At 38.8% G+C, this 14668-nt stretch overlaps 5 protein-coding genes and 1 non-coding gene across 9 annotated transcripts in view; 1 reads left to right on the top strand and 5 right to left on the bottom strand.

Moving 5' to 3' along the window:
- LOC104812918 (DNA repair protein REV1) overlaps positions 1 to 2795 on the bottom strand; it is a 9063-nt gene extending 6268 nt beyond the window's left edge. For 2 of the 3 annotated variants that reach the window (XM_010540330.2, XM_010540329.2), the window contains exons 1-8: positions 2502 to 2795; positions 2075 to 2219; positions 1779 to 1894; positions 1617 to 1693; positions 937 to 1442; positions 507 to 650; positions 117 to 249; positions 8 to 19 (exon numbers count right to left, since the gene is read on the bottom strand). In XM_010540330.2, coding sequence (XP_010538632.1) covers positions 8 to 19; positions 117 to 249; positions 507 to 650; positions 937 to 1442; positions 1617 to 1693; positions 1779 to 1894; positions 2075 to 2219; positions 2502 to 2728 — 1360 coding nt within the window. In that variant the 5' untranslated portion in view covers positions 2729 to 2795. The remainder of the gene's footprint in view (positions 1 to 7; positions 20 to 116; positions 250 to 506; positions 651 to 936; positions 1443 to 1616; positions 1694 to 1778; positions 1895 to 2074; positions 2220 to 2501) is intronic. The other variant, XM_010540331.2, reaches the window with a different exon arrangement.
- A 199-nt stretch (positions 2796 to 2994) lies between these two features.
- On the bottom strand, positions 2995 to 4987 carry LOC104812920 (probable zinc transporter 12). The gene is made up of 3 exons (XM_010540333.1): positions 4201 to 4987; positions 3954 to 4103; positions 2995 to 3855 (listed from the first exon to the last, which is right to left on the bottom strand). Exons 1-3 carry the CDS (start codon positions 4816 to 4818, stop codon positions 3550 to 3552), a joined length of 1074 nt encoding a protein of 357 aa, XP_010538635.1. The 5' UTR covers positions 4819 to 4987; the 3' UTR covers positions 2995 to 3549.
- Positions 4988 to 6052: 1065 nt separating this feature from the next.
- On the top strand, positions 6053 to 11476 carry LOC104812921 (DNA polymerase eta). 2 transcript variants are annotated; one of them, XM_010540335.1, is made up of 16 exons: positions 6144 to 6233; positions 6321 to 6422; positions 6570 to 6690; positions 6796 to 6907; positions 6992 to 7162; positions 7640 to 7804; positions 7875 to 7978; positions 8322 to 8441; positions 8721 to 8844; positions 9500 to 9613; positions 9720 to 9935; positions 10180 to 10285; positions 10386 to 10516; positions 10769 to 10838; positions 10930 to 10985; positions 11078 to 11476. In XM_010540335.1, the coding sequence occupies exons 4-16, from the start codon at positions 6800 to 6802 to the stop codon at positions 11408 to 11410; spliced, it is 1818 nt and encodes a 605-aa protein (XP_010538637.1). In that variant the 5' UTR covers positions 6144 to 6233; positions 6321 to 6422; positions 6570 to 6690; positions 6796 to 6799; the 3' UTR covers positions 11411 to 11476. The 2 variants fall into 2 exon arrangements, with proteins under 2 accessions (XP_010538636.1, XP_010538637.1); XM_010540334.1 differs by lacking the exon at positions 6321 to 6422 and having other exon boundaries at positions 6053 to 6233.
- A 166-nt stretch (positions 11477 to 11642) lies between these two features.
- On the bottom strand, positions 11643 to 11716 carry TRNAT-AGU. The gene has a single exon. It is a non-coding gene; the product is annotated as a tRNA-Thr (tRNA).
- A 192-nt stretch (positions 11717 to 11908) lies between these two features.
- LOC104812922 lies at positions 11909 to 13696 on the bottom strand. Its single transcript, XM_010540336.2, has 3 exons — positions 13524 to 13696; positions 13250 to 13387; positions 11909 to 12137 (listed from the first exon to the last, which is right to left on the bottom strand). The coding sequence occupies exons 1-3, from the start codon at positions 13612 to 13614 to the stop codon at positions 12121 to 12123; spliced, it is 246 nt and encodes an 81-aa protein (XP_010538638.1). The 5' UTR covers positions 13615 to 13696; the 3' UTR covers positions 11909 to 12120.
- A 551-nt stretch (positions 13697 to 14247) lies between these two features.
- The window catches only part of LOC104813354, a 1833-nt gene continuing 1412 nt past the window's right edge, over positions 14248 to 14668 (bottom strand). Inside the window, exon 2 of the mRNA XM_010540912.2 lies at positions 14248 to 14664. Coding sequence (XP_010539214.1) covers positions 14425 to 14664 — 240 coding nt within the window. The 3' untranslated portion in view covers positions 14248 to 14424. The remainder of the gene's footprint in view (positions 14665 to 14668) is intronic.

The following is a 14668-nucleotide window of genomic DNA, read 5'->3' on the forward strand; positions in this document are numbered from 1 at the left end:
ATAATTCCTGCTTTTACTCCTAGATGCAGGAAAATGGCATAGAAGAAAGATATAAAACTGAATATATGTCAGACCCAATAACGCAGAAAGATTACTTCGGATGAGATGAGACAGACCATAAGCCCGCGCTGGATAATTCGCAGAGGATATTTCAGCAGTCCCTTTTGGATTATCTGAATGACACACTGCTACTGGCTTGTCCTGTAGTTCAGGACAGTTCTTGATTACAACTGACACAAAGAAGCAATCCTGGAAAACATCGTATCAGATTTGAACAATTTAGATGCAAATGGAAACCAAAACAAAAACACAAAATATTGTAAAACCCATATAACTGTAAGGTTAGTTTTCACATGTACTTTGTGACCGACTTCAGCTTAGTAGTCTGGTCTTTGTATTATTGACAAATAATGATATGACGGACCAGAGATTCGTTTTCTCTTCCTTCCATCTTATTAAACAAGTAAATACTGAAATAAAACAAAAGCCTAGAGCAGGGAAATTACTAAGTCAATGTGGATAAAAGCTGTCTTTTTGGGGCTTCCAACTGCGTTATGTCCAGAATCTGTGCTTTTGAGCCCATCAGAAGAGCCGTGGAATCGTTTACGGTATCTTTTTCTCCAGGTACCAATAAAATGCAGTCTCGAACTCTGAACAAATGAAACAGAATCATGTAAAAATCCTTACATTCTCTGCTTCAGTTTAACCAATGTGTTACTTAAATATTAGAAATCAACGTTATGGCCCCCTCACGTCCAGATAAAAGAACTTCCAGCATGTGTTTAACATCTCAACCAAAGAATGCATTACATATTTTCTAAACACATTAGCAGAAGGAGGTTCGCTTGTAAGAATTAACACAAAACTGTGTGAAGAGAGCCATATGAACAGGATTTACAATTTAAGATTATAAAAAAGAATTACTTAGAGATTTACCTTAAAGTAGTTCTCCACAAAATTGGGATCCTCAAGAGTTGAGTGGCGCCTTTTAGAGCAAACAGCAGTAGTTGCAGTAGATATGTCATCATTAGTATCGTTCTCACAGAAAGATATGTTGGTGGAAGCAGGAGGGTGCTCACTGCATGATGGGAAATCACTATTAACCTCTTTTTCTTCTATGCCACAATAATCTAGCTCTTCTGAATTTAATTCAGAAGATTTCCTATCACCAGATATTGCAGGGTCCATCCTTTCTCGAGTAGTGATCTCAAGGTACACACCATCAGTTTCATCATTTTCATGTTCTCTTCCTTCTCCGAACTTTGCTGCTCTGAATAAATTGGCAACTTCAGCCTCATTCATGCGTATATCACAAAATCTACTTGTTGGCTGACAAGTCATATCCGTCGAAACCACCTCAGGAACCGAATGGCTTTTTGGAGCAAAAAATGCAGACAACTTTGGTTGGGCATCAGTCAGTTGATCTAGCTGGTAAGGAACCCCTGAGATGTAATAATCACAACTCATTACAGTTACAACCAATTGAAAACAGGTTGTGTACAATGACCAATGCAAGCTTGTATACCATGATGACAACTGAAAAATATCAGATCCATATTTCACTGCTTATGAATGAGTGATTTTAAGTGAGACTTAATCATCTTGATTTGACTTACAGCTCAGAAGTCTTTTGGCAGATATGGAGTCCAATATCCATGTGGGTTTCACCACAGGTAGGCCTCTGCTGAATGACCTGATTCAAACTAAGAAACACATCAAACAAATGAACTTGCACGAAGTCAACCAAAACTCTCGGAGAAATTAGAACAATTGCAGACCTCAGATTCTTGATTTTACTATCAGGAAGATTGCTACAGATGATATGTGTTACGGAGCGTCTAGAAAAGTAGTTCTCGAATCTTCCCCCATATTTCAACATGTAACCTCGTAATTCCTAGTCAGATGTACAGTTAAAGTCAATCAACAAGCTGTAGTATTGCAGAATGTTTAAAGACAATTCAATGATAAAGAATTGTAGAAAACTAAAGGATACAGATTGATTCATGTCAGATGAGAAAAGAACTACACATTGAACAAAATAAGATCAGTATAAAACAAAGTAATGGAACTGAACCTGACTGGAGGGAACGGTGAAACCATCCACAAAGATCGAAACCCCCTGAAAAATTAAATTCTCAGAACCAGAAACGCCATAAAAATCAGTAGAAGCTTCAGCATCGAATTGATTATGAAGTTTCCGGTTCTTCTCTGACATGTAACTACAAACAAAAACATAGAGAAGATATCAACAAAAAAGAGCATCCATAACACAAACATAGAACAAGCCTCAACCACTTCCGAATTTGGGCAGTCTCGATTTCGCAATTTCTTGATGTTTCTCAAATAGAAACACCCCAAAACCCCAAGACTTTAGAATCGAAAGCATCCCCAATCTTACAAGTCGTTCGTCAAAATTACCCAAATCTTTCAGACAGAAATTTCCCAACTTTCTACATCAGAAGCTCAAGTATAACCCTAAAACCTAGGGAAACGAGAGAGACCTTCCGAAATCGGAGAAAGGGGAGGAGCGAAAAGAAGAGCGAGAGGAAGAGAGAGAAGCGGCGCCCCATGCGACGCCTAGAGTTTTCTGGTTGCTCGTCGTCTTTTTCTTCTTCGCCTTCGTGTTACTGCTGCTGCTGCTGTTGTTCGAGGATTTGGAACCCAAGCTACGCTTCATTTTCAGACACGAATCTGCAGAGCCAGAGAAGCGTGTCCAACAATATAACATGTATTAACGGACATTTTTCTTCTCCGCCGATGGAAACCAGTGCTTACATGCATTACCAAAAAAAAAAACAGTGCTTACATGTATGTATGTATGTATGTATGTATGTATGTATGTATGTATGTATGTATGACTGTATGTATGTATGTATGTTTACAGATATATACACGGATCCGTCCGGCGTATGTACCGTGAGTCTACGCCTTATAAATTACCACGTCAGTTTTTTTTTAAAAAAAAGGAAGCAAAATTTAAAGGCTATCGTCGTCGTCTGTCATGAGATTGGGAAGAAAAACTCAATAACTTTCAGGAAAAAACAGGATTTTTTTTTTGCAAATAGGAAAAAAAAATCTGAAAGAGATTTCTTTGATAGAAAAATTCGGATCTTTCTCGAGAAAGCTTACAGAAAAGCGAATTTCCGAAAGTCCTTTGAGAAAGACTTCGTCCAGGGGCTGATGCCACCACTCCTTGTCTTGTCTCTACAACAGAGCTTCCAGACAAAAACCTGTGTTTGGGTTTCTCAGTAAGTACATCGAGAATCTGCTCTTGTCGTGTATATGTGTATTATAATGTACATATATATATATATATGCCCGTTGTAAGCAATGCATTTCCAATTCTGTTCATATATGTCATAGAATGCTAAAGATTGAAGCTTTCCCAGTATTGAGGAACACTCTTTTCATATATATATATATATATATGAGATTGAAAATTGGAGAAAAAATAATCAGAACGTAAGAATGAAACTAAAAAGCTCCAGGCTCCTAACAAATGCCCTAAAAACAAAGAGAAGAAAATTGCTTTTGATGACAAAATTGAATCTATGCCCAAATAGCCAAAAGGGACATCGCAGCAGCACCAAGAAGAAGCGAAAGACTGCAACTGATCTGCATCCTGAAACTGCCTTGAACTTTGGGATCATTGAATTCAGCTGCTAACAAGTCCACGAGCGCCATGTAAATCAATATCCCAGCTGCTGCAGAGTTCAGGATCCCCGATACCATTAACGCGGTCGGGCTGTTCTCGTTGTACGTTTCCGCAACTCCTATCCCGATCCCGATCCCAACGGGTGTTGTAAGCGCGAAGAACAACACCATTGTTGCAATAGTTCCTACTTTGAACTTCGCCTGCAACGTTTTCAGGGGTGATATGAGATCAGGGTTTGAGATCGAGACATTGATTAGTTATCTGTCTGAATCAACGAGTTATGTCTGAATGTATGTACCTGGGAGATGCAGCCGCCGAGGCCGAGGCCCTCAAAGAGCTGATGGAATGTCAGTGCAACGAGAAGAGGCTTGATTGTGTCCAAATCTTGAGAGGCTCCAAGGGAAAGCCCTATGATTACTGAGTGAACCACAATTCCCAACTCCAGTACCTAACCAAGAACATAAAGATCAAACGTAAACTCCCTGAATTCTTACAAAAAAAATCGTGGGTTTTGGGTGGAATCTTGAATAAGAACCCTAGATTACCTGTGTGACGATCTTGTGCCTGATCAGTTTGATTTCTCCGGATTCATTGAAAGTAGAGCCATGTAAGTGAACATGAACATGACCTTCATGTCCGCCGCCAGTCCCCAACACCTGTTTTCCGCCTCCAGCGACCACCGGCAAGGAGTTTTTTTCGCCGGAGAGCAATCTCTGGAAGTAACCGGCGGCGAAGGACTCAATCAACATGGTGACGATCGCAGAAGCCATGGCGATGAGTCCAGACATCGGAAAATCTCCCCACGGGGCCTCGCCCAGGCATGGGCTCGTGAGATTCTCGCCGGCGTCTGGAAGGATGTGGATGAATCCGGTGGCCAGAATCACTCCGGCGGCGAAGGCTCTGATGAGGAAGAAGAAGTTGCTCTCCGGCCGGAGAAAAGAGAATTTCCGGCCCAAAACCGGTAGGCAGACCCCGAAAACTCCGCCGATAAAGATCGATAAGATAGCAGCGATCTTGAACTTCAAGGCCTTGCCCTTGTCTGCTCCGTTCCCGCCGCCGCCATGGCCGGAATCACAATCTTCTTCTTCTGCAGAGGCTAGGAGAGGGAGAAGAGCGAGGCAGAGGAGGAGAGAGGAAAACAGGGTTTTGAGGAATTGACCCATACTTGGCTTGCGGGACAAGGTAGGGCTCCTTCTTCCCTCTCTGCACTGCTCAGTGTTCTTGAACAGTACATACACACATACACAGCTAATATATAGAGGTTTTGCAGAGATTTTTGTTATGGAAATTTTGTTTTGCCATTTCTCAAGAGATTTTATGTTTCAAAAATGTCAAATGTGTTTGAGAAAGATGGCGACATGGAGGAGTAAATATGGGATTCCGTTGGGGTTTAAAAGAGCGTTTAATTCAGAGAATGACGACATTGTGACACAAAATCGTGAGTTAATTTTGGTACATTTCAATTTTAGAAATTTGATTTAGGTTTGAATCTTTACTTTTCTGGATTTATTTTCTTTTCTTTTACGACCAGCAACCGGTTTATTTGTTGACTTGATTTTAGTCAATGCAGCTTGCAACCAAAACTGCAACTGATTAGTCAAATATTTCGGTATATCTTTTTTGTTTAAAATTTATATTCATTGGAATAACAGTTTTAATAAAAATATTTTTAAAATTGTACTCCCTACATTTCATAATAGACGTTTTAAACAATTATTTTTTGTTTTTAAATTGATGTCATTCTATTTTTTCTAAATAATTTCTAATTTTATCCTAAATTAAAACTATCACAATTCCAATAAAATTTTAATAACAATATAGTTTTTTATCATTAAACCTATATTAAATAAGAGTATATAATATAGGTTTAATGATATAAAAAAAACTATATTAAATAAGAGTATATAATAAATACAAAAAAATAAGAGTATATAAGATTTATTTTATATTTTTTAAAAAGTATGAAAAATTTTATTTAAAAAAAATATCCAATCAGTTTAGAATCTTTGGATACAATTAAATTAAAATTAGTTTAGATTCTTATAGAAAAAAAAATATTATATAAAAGAGCCAAAATATAAGAGCTCGTTCGTTTTAACCGTAGTATGAATCTATTATTGTTATATTATTGTAACAAACATAGGAAATACCATTGCTAGCTTAAACAACTATGTAAAAAAATGTTACAACAGTATATATGTATCTGTATAATTATTTTTGTATGCGATGCGGTATGGAGGGCAGATTAGATGCATAAAATTGGACCGGTTTGGTTTTGGATTAGGGGTTGCCGGTTCACAACCAAGATTTCGATTTCCCGGTTTGGTTTGGCCTCTCCGGGTTCTTTTCTTTTTACCGCTTTGCTTCCCCGTTTACCACTTTCCTTCTTCTCAACAAGCCTTTTCGCCTGAATTTTAGCGCGCCATACCCAGAATCTCTCTCTCTCTCGCTCGCTCCAATTTTGTGGAAATTTTGGAACTGCTAGGTTTGGTTTGGGAGAAAATGCCAGTAGCGAGACCCGAATCATCGGATGCGAGGGTCATCGCCCACGTCGACATGGACTGCTTCTACGTTCAAGGTCTCTCTCTCTCTCTCTCTCGCTCACACACACACACACACTCAGTAGCTACACGCATTTAATTGAGAGAATGACATCTATTGGTAGGCTCTTGCGGGTCGCATCGCTCTCCTGATTCGACTTGAGCTATTGAGATTTTGGGTCGTTAATTCTCTGCGGAAGTGGTTCTCTCGCGGTGTTTCTTGACGGGTTCAGTGATTTGAACTTCGCATGTTTGCTTTTTTTAATTCCGGGGATCGTGAAACGTTCCTTAACGAAAAATTGGTGTTTGATTTTGTTGATTTGTGTGTTTGTTTTCTTGATCTGATTATGTGATTTCTCCGGCGTATATAATAGTGGAGCAGAGGAAGCAACCGGAATTAAGGGGACTTCCTACTGCTGTTGTACAGTATAACGAGTGGAAAGGTGGTGCCTTGATTGCTGTTAGCTATGAAGCTCGTAGGTGTGGCGTTAAGCGGTGAGTCCAAGATTAAGGCTGCCTTAGTTTGAACTGTATCGAGCTTTCTCCAAAGCCAAACTTGTATTTGGATGCCCGAAAATATGTAATTGGATGTTTTTTCAGATCAATGAGAGGTGATGAAGCTAGAGCTGCTTGCCCAGAAATTCATTTGGTTCAAGTGCCTGTGGCTCGTGGTAAAGCTGACCTGAATTCATACCGTAATGCTGGTTCAGAGGTTGGTGGAATTTAGAAACATGTTGTCTGGTGAGATTTGATGTCTGTCTTTTTATAATATTTGTTGAAATAATTTCATTGGCAGGTGGTCTCCATTCTATCACAAAAGGGTAAGTGTGAGAGGGCATCGATTGATGAAGTCTACCTTGATCTCACTGAAGCAGCAGAAAGCATGCTTGCTGATAAACCTCCTGAGACCTTGGAAGTGATAGAGGACGAAGCTCTGAGATCACACGTTCTGGGAATGAGCATCAAGGTTTCTTGAATTTTCTTAATGTTTTAAGTTACTCTCTATATGTTTTTGTTGCAGCACTAATATAGTGATCGGGCATCTATGCCAGATTCCGGAGTACAGAGTTGGGCACCCAGTCATTAAATTTATTGAAATTTTACTTGATACATATCCTAGAATTTATTCCTGATCTATAAAATCTACAGAAAGCTCCCAGATTTAGCAGATGCTCTGTCTGTAGGTGTTAAGGAACATGCTCATCAGAGCAAAAGAAACGTAGTATGCAGGATCCATATTTGTTATAGTTCCATCTTTCATATTCATTATGATTCATTGTTGTTGAAATGACTACTATGCTTCATGAAGATGTCAGATGTAAGAAACAATGACCCATTTCCTTGAAGATACTCATCCTTTGATGTAAACTCAGTACACTAAGTTTTTTATCTAATATCTTCTGCATATCATTAAACTTTGATACTACATTTCTTACCGATTCAGGATGGAGATGATGCCACAGAGTGTGTAAGGGATTGGATATGTCGGAGAAATGCTGATCGTCGAGATAAGTTATTAGCTTGTGGAATACTCATTGTTGCTGATCTTCGGAAGCAGGTGTTGAAGGACACTGAGTTTACTTGTTCTGCCGGCATCGCTCATAATAAGGCAAGAAGCTTTTTTGTTTTCTTAGGTACTTTTTTTTTGCTTAAATGGTAAGTAACACTTGACTTAGCAGATGCTAGCGAAACTTGCAAGTGGAATGAACAAACCTGCTCAGCAGACTGTTGTACCCTATTCGTCTGTACAAGAATTACTCCATTCATTGCCAATAAAAAAAATGTAAGTCTCTTGACAGTTAAACGGATCAAAATGTTCACATGCTTAAAAATAGGTGACAACATTTATTTTGGACACACTCCTGAATGTTCTGCTTTCTGTTTTTCATTTTTTGTATCTAATATATGCATTCAAAAACCTCAGAAATCTGAAGTACACTTGATATTGTTTCAATGTAAAGAAGGCTGTGATCAAAAAGTCCTAAGAATGTCCAAAAAAGGAGAATTACATTTTAGAATGTCCAAAAAATTGTGGATTACACCTTCTACGTCTGTCTCAGTATCATGCATCTGTCGAATACAGATGCGATATCGCGGACTTGGTTTATCTTTTTTAAGTCTTGCAGGAAACAGCTTGGAGGAAAGTTAGGTACTTCCTTGCAAATTGATTTGGGTGTTAATACCGTGGGGGACCTCTTGCAATTTTCTGAAGGGAAGCTGCAGGAACTTTACGGAATGAATACTGGGTAATATGTAATGACCAACAGAATTGTGAGGTCGTTGGTTTTACCGGCAATCCTCTTTTATGAACCACAGTACCTCCAACCTGTAAAAGTTTTGATGGTTTTGCCATTGTGATTGTGTCTTTTGGTTATCTGACCGACAATGATCAAATGTTTTCTTTCTAATTCTAACTCAAGGATGCATGATGCCTAGTGCATGTTCATCAGTTTCTCTTTTAAGTAACCAAAGTGTTTGAAATTAACTAGATGTCGGTTTTTAACGCTTTATCATTTGACTTTCAGTACTTGGTTATGGAATATTGCGAGAGGGATTAGTGGAGAAGAAGTGCAAGGTCGGCTTCTCCCCAAAAGCCATGGTTCTGGGAAGACATTTCCTGGTCCCCGAGCTCTCAAGACACTTTCATCTGTAAGGATTTTATCTCAACCAGATTAATTATTTTTTACCTCTTTTATCCCTTGGCTCAAGTACTTTTCATTTTAATAGCACATTAGGGAAAACTCGTATATAAATCTTAAGAGTTTGGGCAAAAGACTTGGGAAGAGCATCTGCCATATGACTAAACATTTTAGTTTCTGTAGTGTATTCTCACTGTTGCATTCTTTCTAATTCTCTAGCATCTTCTTTGACTTCATCCCCAGCCCCAGAGATTTTCTCTCTTTTAACTTCATCGTCTGAAGTTGTTGCACAATAAGGGGGAAAAGAAATATATCTGAACTGCATAAGTTTTTTTTATGAAATGTAAATTATATTTAAACATTAAGGTTTTTACATGGGACGAGACCGAATGCATTTAAAAAATATCCAAAATATAGAATTCATGAAGATAGACTAGAAAGCTTCTATGGAAAGAGAAACATGAAAATATGAATCAACGTATATTATTAGAAAACCTATGTCAGTGTAGTTAAATAGAACCAATCCGCTTGGCATCCACCTATGTGTGATGAAGAGATAGTAAATTGCTGGTCAAACTATCTTTTACCACCGACACAAGTTCTCTTTTCGTTGTGTATCATATAAAGGCTGTTAGATATATGGGTTTGTTTTCTGTTTTCTATAGGTTCAACAGTGGCTGAACCGACTTTGTGAAGAACTTAGCGAGCGCCTTAGTTCTGACTTAGAGCAGAACAAACGGCTTGCAAGCACCCTTACTCTTCACGCTTCTGCTTACAGAGTAAGTTTTTTCCTGTAAGTTAGTTTGAAGAAACTTTTGTACATTGTTATTTTACCAATTTACTGTGCAAAACTTAACTTATGCGGACCCCAAAAATATGCTGCAGTTAAGTGATTCAGATTCACATAAGAAATTCCCTTCAAAATCTTGTCCTCTGAGATATGGGACGGCCAAGATCCAAGAAGATGCTTTCAACTTATTTCAAGCTGCCTTACGCGAATTCATGGGTCCTTACGGGACCAAAACACAAGGAAAAAATCAAGGTTCATGGAGAATTACAGGTCTTTCCGTTTCAGCTAGTAAAATCACAGATATACCAACTGTAAGTATTATGCTTTACAGTCTCCATCGTAATACTTTGGATTGAATGATGCGTATGAATTATCAAGTGATTATGCTCAATCAACCAAGACACAATGTGTTCGAGGGTCAAGCCATACATTTCTTGGGAAAATCATGTTAAGATCTCGGACCAAGTAGAGATCCCTTTAATCAACTGTGCATATTAAGCAATAGTTGGTTTCTTCACTGGTCTGTCATATGTGACATTTTTATTTAACTTGTAGGGAGTAAGTTCAATAATGAAATATTTTCACAACCAATCTGCATCCTCTTGCTCAAAGCTTTCAACAGATAGCTGCATCCAAGAATGCCCTGCAAGTTCTTTCTCAGGTACTTCCATCGTTTCCTGTATATGTTCTTGTCTTTCTGCTGCTCTTGATTCTGGTCATTGATTTAACTTTATGACCTTTTACTTGCGCTGTTAATTCAGCTAGTGAAAGCTGTTCAGAGCAGAGATCAATAGAATCCGAAACAGCAGTTTCTGCAAAAAACATCGGTGTAAGATGTAAAGGGTCTGATGTAGGTGAATTGGAAGAACAAGCTGACACGTTGACCAAAGAGGTGTTTATATCAGCAAATCTATGCTTCTTTTTTATTCCATGTTTGAGGCATAACCTTTGAAATAACTAGTCCTCTCCTAAGCTAAAGACATTTCATGAAGGTTCAGTGTAAATGGATAGGATAAGTTAGGTTCTTTAAGATTTAAAAAGTTTCACGGATTCATGGTCTTGAGTCAGTTCTTTCGAGTTCATTTTTTTACACAAAAAAATGAACCATGCAATCATGGCTCACAATCTGAATCTCCCTTCTCAGGATGTGTCATGTCCATCAAACAAGGCAATCGATGTTCTGCCACAATCAAGGAATAAGTTGTCTACATCAGGTAATGCATCCAGGATCTCGTCTTTTCTTTGTCCTCTTGGTCATTAAGTGAATACATCAGTTCAAGTCCTGATTTCCACGATCAAATCAAGGCACGCAAATGGGAAGAATGGAGAGGAAGAGAAACAACTCCAAGGAAATGACTTGGGTATGTTTCGTTGCTTCTCTCTTAGACAATCTTCCCCGCCTTAAACGACATGTAGATTGAAGTGGGATTCTCTTGAACGACGCTTGTTTTAGGGAACGCCTTCAATTGCCGACATCTTTAAGAATTATTACACAACAACTCCTCCATCGATGCAAGAGATTCAAGAGGATTCTACAAGAGCAAACTCTAGTGGACCTACTGCTAGTCAAAGGTATCGAGATGAAGAAAGAACAGAAACAACATGGAGCTACAAGATGGATGAGATTGATGAGTCGGTGATCGATGAATTGCCACCTGAGATTCAACGTGAGATCAGGACTTGGTTACGTCCGAGCAAACGTGCCGTGACTGTCACAGGTAATAAATCCAACGTGGGTTCGACTTCAAGCATTGCTAGTTATTTTTCGCCTTTGAGGGACAGGTAGTTTAGTTCATTCAAATCATGTCTGTACATTTCCTACGATACGTTATTTGTACATTTGCTTCTGTAAGATCAATAGGATATATATATATATATATAGATATAAAAAATCCAATCGCATAGAATTATCACTTGGGGAATCAGTGAGGATTTGCTCGCAACTTTGTAAAAAGCGGTGGCTTTTTCTTGAAGAGGCGGAAAAAAGGAGGGTTCAATGTGCAAAATATGAAAAGAAATGCTTTCGTTGAGAGTTGAACTCAAGACCTCCCGCTTACTAAACGGGTGCTCTAACCAACTGAGCTACGAAAGCTTGGATGCACATAAGAGATGTTTCACAAATCTCGATTTTCCCGGCTGGGGACTGACCAGGGCGCAGCTGAGGTCGCGATGCCCCCACCCTGTAGAAGTCGTATGACCGGAGTGCCCTCTATTCGTTTTTCTGACAAAATGCATCAGAAAATAGGATTCAAGCGTGAGGTCGCTTTCCCATGCAACTTCAGACTTCGCTAACTACATTTTTTTTTGTATTCTCAACCAAAGATGTACCAATGAACAGGAAAATCAAGCGAGTTTCTCTCATTTTCCGATTATTAGCCCAATGGGTGGGGCCGAAGAGAGGAACAGGTTCTAAACAAAGAGTATCAATAAAACAGAAACAGATGACTCCCGAGGGCCGTAGATCTTGTCCTTAGGATCCAAATGGTCCTTAATCAATCAATCCCGGTCTTCATCTGCATAAAGAACATAAACAGCAAAGTTGGGTTATTCCACGCTCGATAAATAAATAAACGGTGAACATGCCAATAAGGCGAAAAAGATTAGGCTTTTACCATTGTTGATCAAGAAGTAGGAAAGACAATAAGGAATTATGTAGGAAGAACATTCCATGAAAGTTTCGGACTCCTAAATTTTACCTACAGCTCCCACAGACCAAGGTTTACAACTTACAACGGCCAAGCCTCGGAAACCCAAAAACCTATACAATCTATTGCTTCGTGAAGAAAAGTGTAAACTCATCATTTTGTCATTTCAATACAAGTTCCCTCATCGTACATGTAAATGCCATATTCTTTTCCCAGCTGTCCCATGTAACATACCCTCATGGTACGGTCAAACATGACCATACAACAAACTGTGGAAATGCATCAATGAGAAGCATCTTCCAGCTTTCACAACGGTACAGAGGAAAAAAGCTATGCAGTCAGTGTTGAATTCTCATATGCATACAACTAAAATAGCACAAACCCATCTCACCTCACACGATTATATTCCAAAAACTTCCCACGATGTGCCCAAAAGTTCTTTTCTTTTCACGTTGTTACAATCAAATTCAAGTAGACGATGAAACATCATCCCTCAAATTGTTCTGTGAAACTCAAAATACGGAAATGTCATCCCATCCCATGTCTTGGTCAAAAAGCAGTCTTGACTCTTACACTAGTTGCTAACTGCTAGCTAGCCACAAGGAAACTGTATCATTTGATGAATAAGCAAGAAATGTTCTGAAAGATGATTTCAGAAGGGAGGTTTCCCTCGTGAAGAGAAATGAACTGATGAACAAAGCAATAACACTCCCGAAATACAGAACTGAAGGACAAAACCAAATGCTCTGTACTCTTAAAATTCAAGTTACCAGAGGACTCACTCTGTGTTTCTGATCAACAGCCCATTTCAAGGGGCAATGAACTATATACATATATATATATATAGAATTTCCCTTCTTCCCAATTCATATTCCTCATCTTGTTTTTCCCAATTGACCACGAATTCCGCAGCCACGGGGAACGAATCAGGGCAAACAGCAAAATTCGACAACCAAACAGAGGGAAGAGGAGAGAGATACCAAAGTAACGGCGCTCATTCGCAGCCTTGGCCTTCTCAAGCATCACTTCCAGATCCTCCTTGAGCTTCGCGTCCCATTTCACGAGCTGGTTCGCGAACACAGCACCAAGTCCCATCCCCAACACATGCTCCCACGGATCTGCAAGCAGATTCAACATCGAAACCCACAATTCAATAAAATCTTACGAAAACATTGTTTCCGAGAATCGTTAAATTCGAATCCGATCATCCCCGAAATGGGATCGTTTTAGGGTTTCATCTATTGACGGACTCACGGCGCATGTAAGGGAGCTTGCGGAGGGCGTTGGAGTACATCTGGGTGCCCAGACCCAGCAGAGCTCCTACCGCTGTCGCCGTCAATGGCATTTTCTTCTTCGATTTCTTGTGGGTGGTTCGCTGCGGCTAATGCGTTTCCGATCTCTGGGCTCTGTATCCACACTGAGAAAGAAAAAAAAGTGCGACCTTTAAACTTTGATGAAACTCATTTTTGATAATGATGTAATTTTCTCAAAAATAATTTTTGAGAAAAAAAAAAGGTAATACATGTAAATTTTATGAATTAAGAAATTCAACTTTTATAATCGAATCAAAACGTAAATAAAAACCGAAATATTATAACAAGCGTATTATATTTCAAGACATTTTTCTGTATCAATAAAAAAAATATTATATTCAATCACCTAGATGTGAACAGAGAGGAATGAATTTTTTTTTTCAGTTAGTTTCCATTAGTAAATTAAACAGGAAATAAATAATGCCGTGCGTATACATGTCGGAAAACGTGCTCATGTTCTGATGGAAAATACCTATGGGTTGTGTTCATTACACCAGATCTCAGAGTCCAATACTCATGAGATAATATTCGTATATCTAAATTCTAATATTGTCAACCGTTTAATGATTAATTTTTCATAAGCATATATATATATATATACACACACAAATTCACTCAAAATCAAGAAACATATTATATTAGAAATCTAAAATTTATCCAACAACTACCCTTAAAACTATTAAAGTCAAATAATATAACACAGTATCTAAACATCACCACTTACATTGAATAAAATTTATAAACATATCTCTTGAATGAAAAAAATGTTGTAATAAAAAATAAATGACGAATTAAAACGATTATATATACAAGTTAGTCACGACTTTTTTGTCTTTCACTTTTCACACGGTTTGAGCTTCCAAGAAAGCGTTGAAATCCTCCGTAGCCTGTAGCAACCGAGGCGTGACGGACGACGTCGGAGACGCCGGATACGACACCGGTGATGACGTCGAGAATCTCACGTGACGTGGCGATGACTCGGTCGACCTCCTGGATTTCGAACCCGACGTTTTCAAGACCCCTTTGATCTCCTTCTCCATTGGTTCCTTGTCAAACACGAAAGCCGCCGATACCGGCTCCCCCTCG

Source organism: Tarenaya hassleriana, unplaced genomic scaffold (assembly GCF_000463585.1).
Source record: "Tarenaya hassleriana unplaced genomic scaffold, ASM46358v1 Cleome2, whole genome shotgun sequence".
NCBI lineage: Eukaryota > Viridiplantae > Streptophyta > Magnoliopsida > Brassicales > Cleomaceae > Tarenaya > Tarenaya hassleriana.

Excerpts from the sequence above, each read along its gene's own strand:
- LOC104812920 (XM_010540333.1), bottom strand. The coding sequence starts at position 4,818 with ATGGGTCAATTCCTCAAAACCCTGTTTTCCTCTCTCCTCCTCTGCCTC. Across the intron at positions 4,104-4,200 it reads GGCACAAGATCGTCACACAG|GTACTGGAGTTGGGAATTGT; the intron begins GTAATCTAGGGT and ends GTTCTTGGTTAG. Across the intron at positions 3,856-3,953 it reads TCGGCGGCTGCATCTCCCAG|GCGAAGTTCAAAGTAGGAAC; the intron begins GTACATACATTC and ends AAAACGTTGCAG.
- LOC104812921 (XM_010540334.1), top strand. The coding sequence starts at position 6,158 with ATGCCAGTAGCGAGACCCGAATCATCGGATGCGAGGGTCATCGCCCAC. Across the intron at positions 7,805-7,874 it reads CCGGCATCGCTCATAATAAG|ATGCTAGCGAAACTTGCAAG; the intron begins GCAAGAAGCTTT and ends TTGACTTAGCAG. Across the intron at positions 10,839-10,929 it reads GAATAAGTTGTCTACATCAG|GCACGCAAATGGGAAGAATG; the intron begins GTAATGCATCCA and ends GATCAAATCAAG.
- LOC104812922 (XM_010540336.2), bottom strand. The coding sequence starts at position 13,614 with ATGCCATTGACGGCGACAGCGGTAGGAGCTCTGCTGGGTCTGGGCACC. Across the intron at positions 13,388-13,523 it reads CAAGCTCCCTTACATGCGCC|ATCCGTGGGAGCATGTGTTG; the intron begins GTGAGTCCGTCA and ends ATCTGCTTGCAG.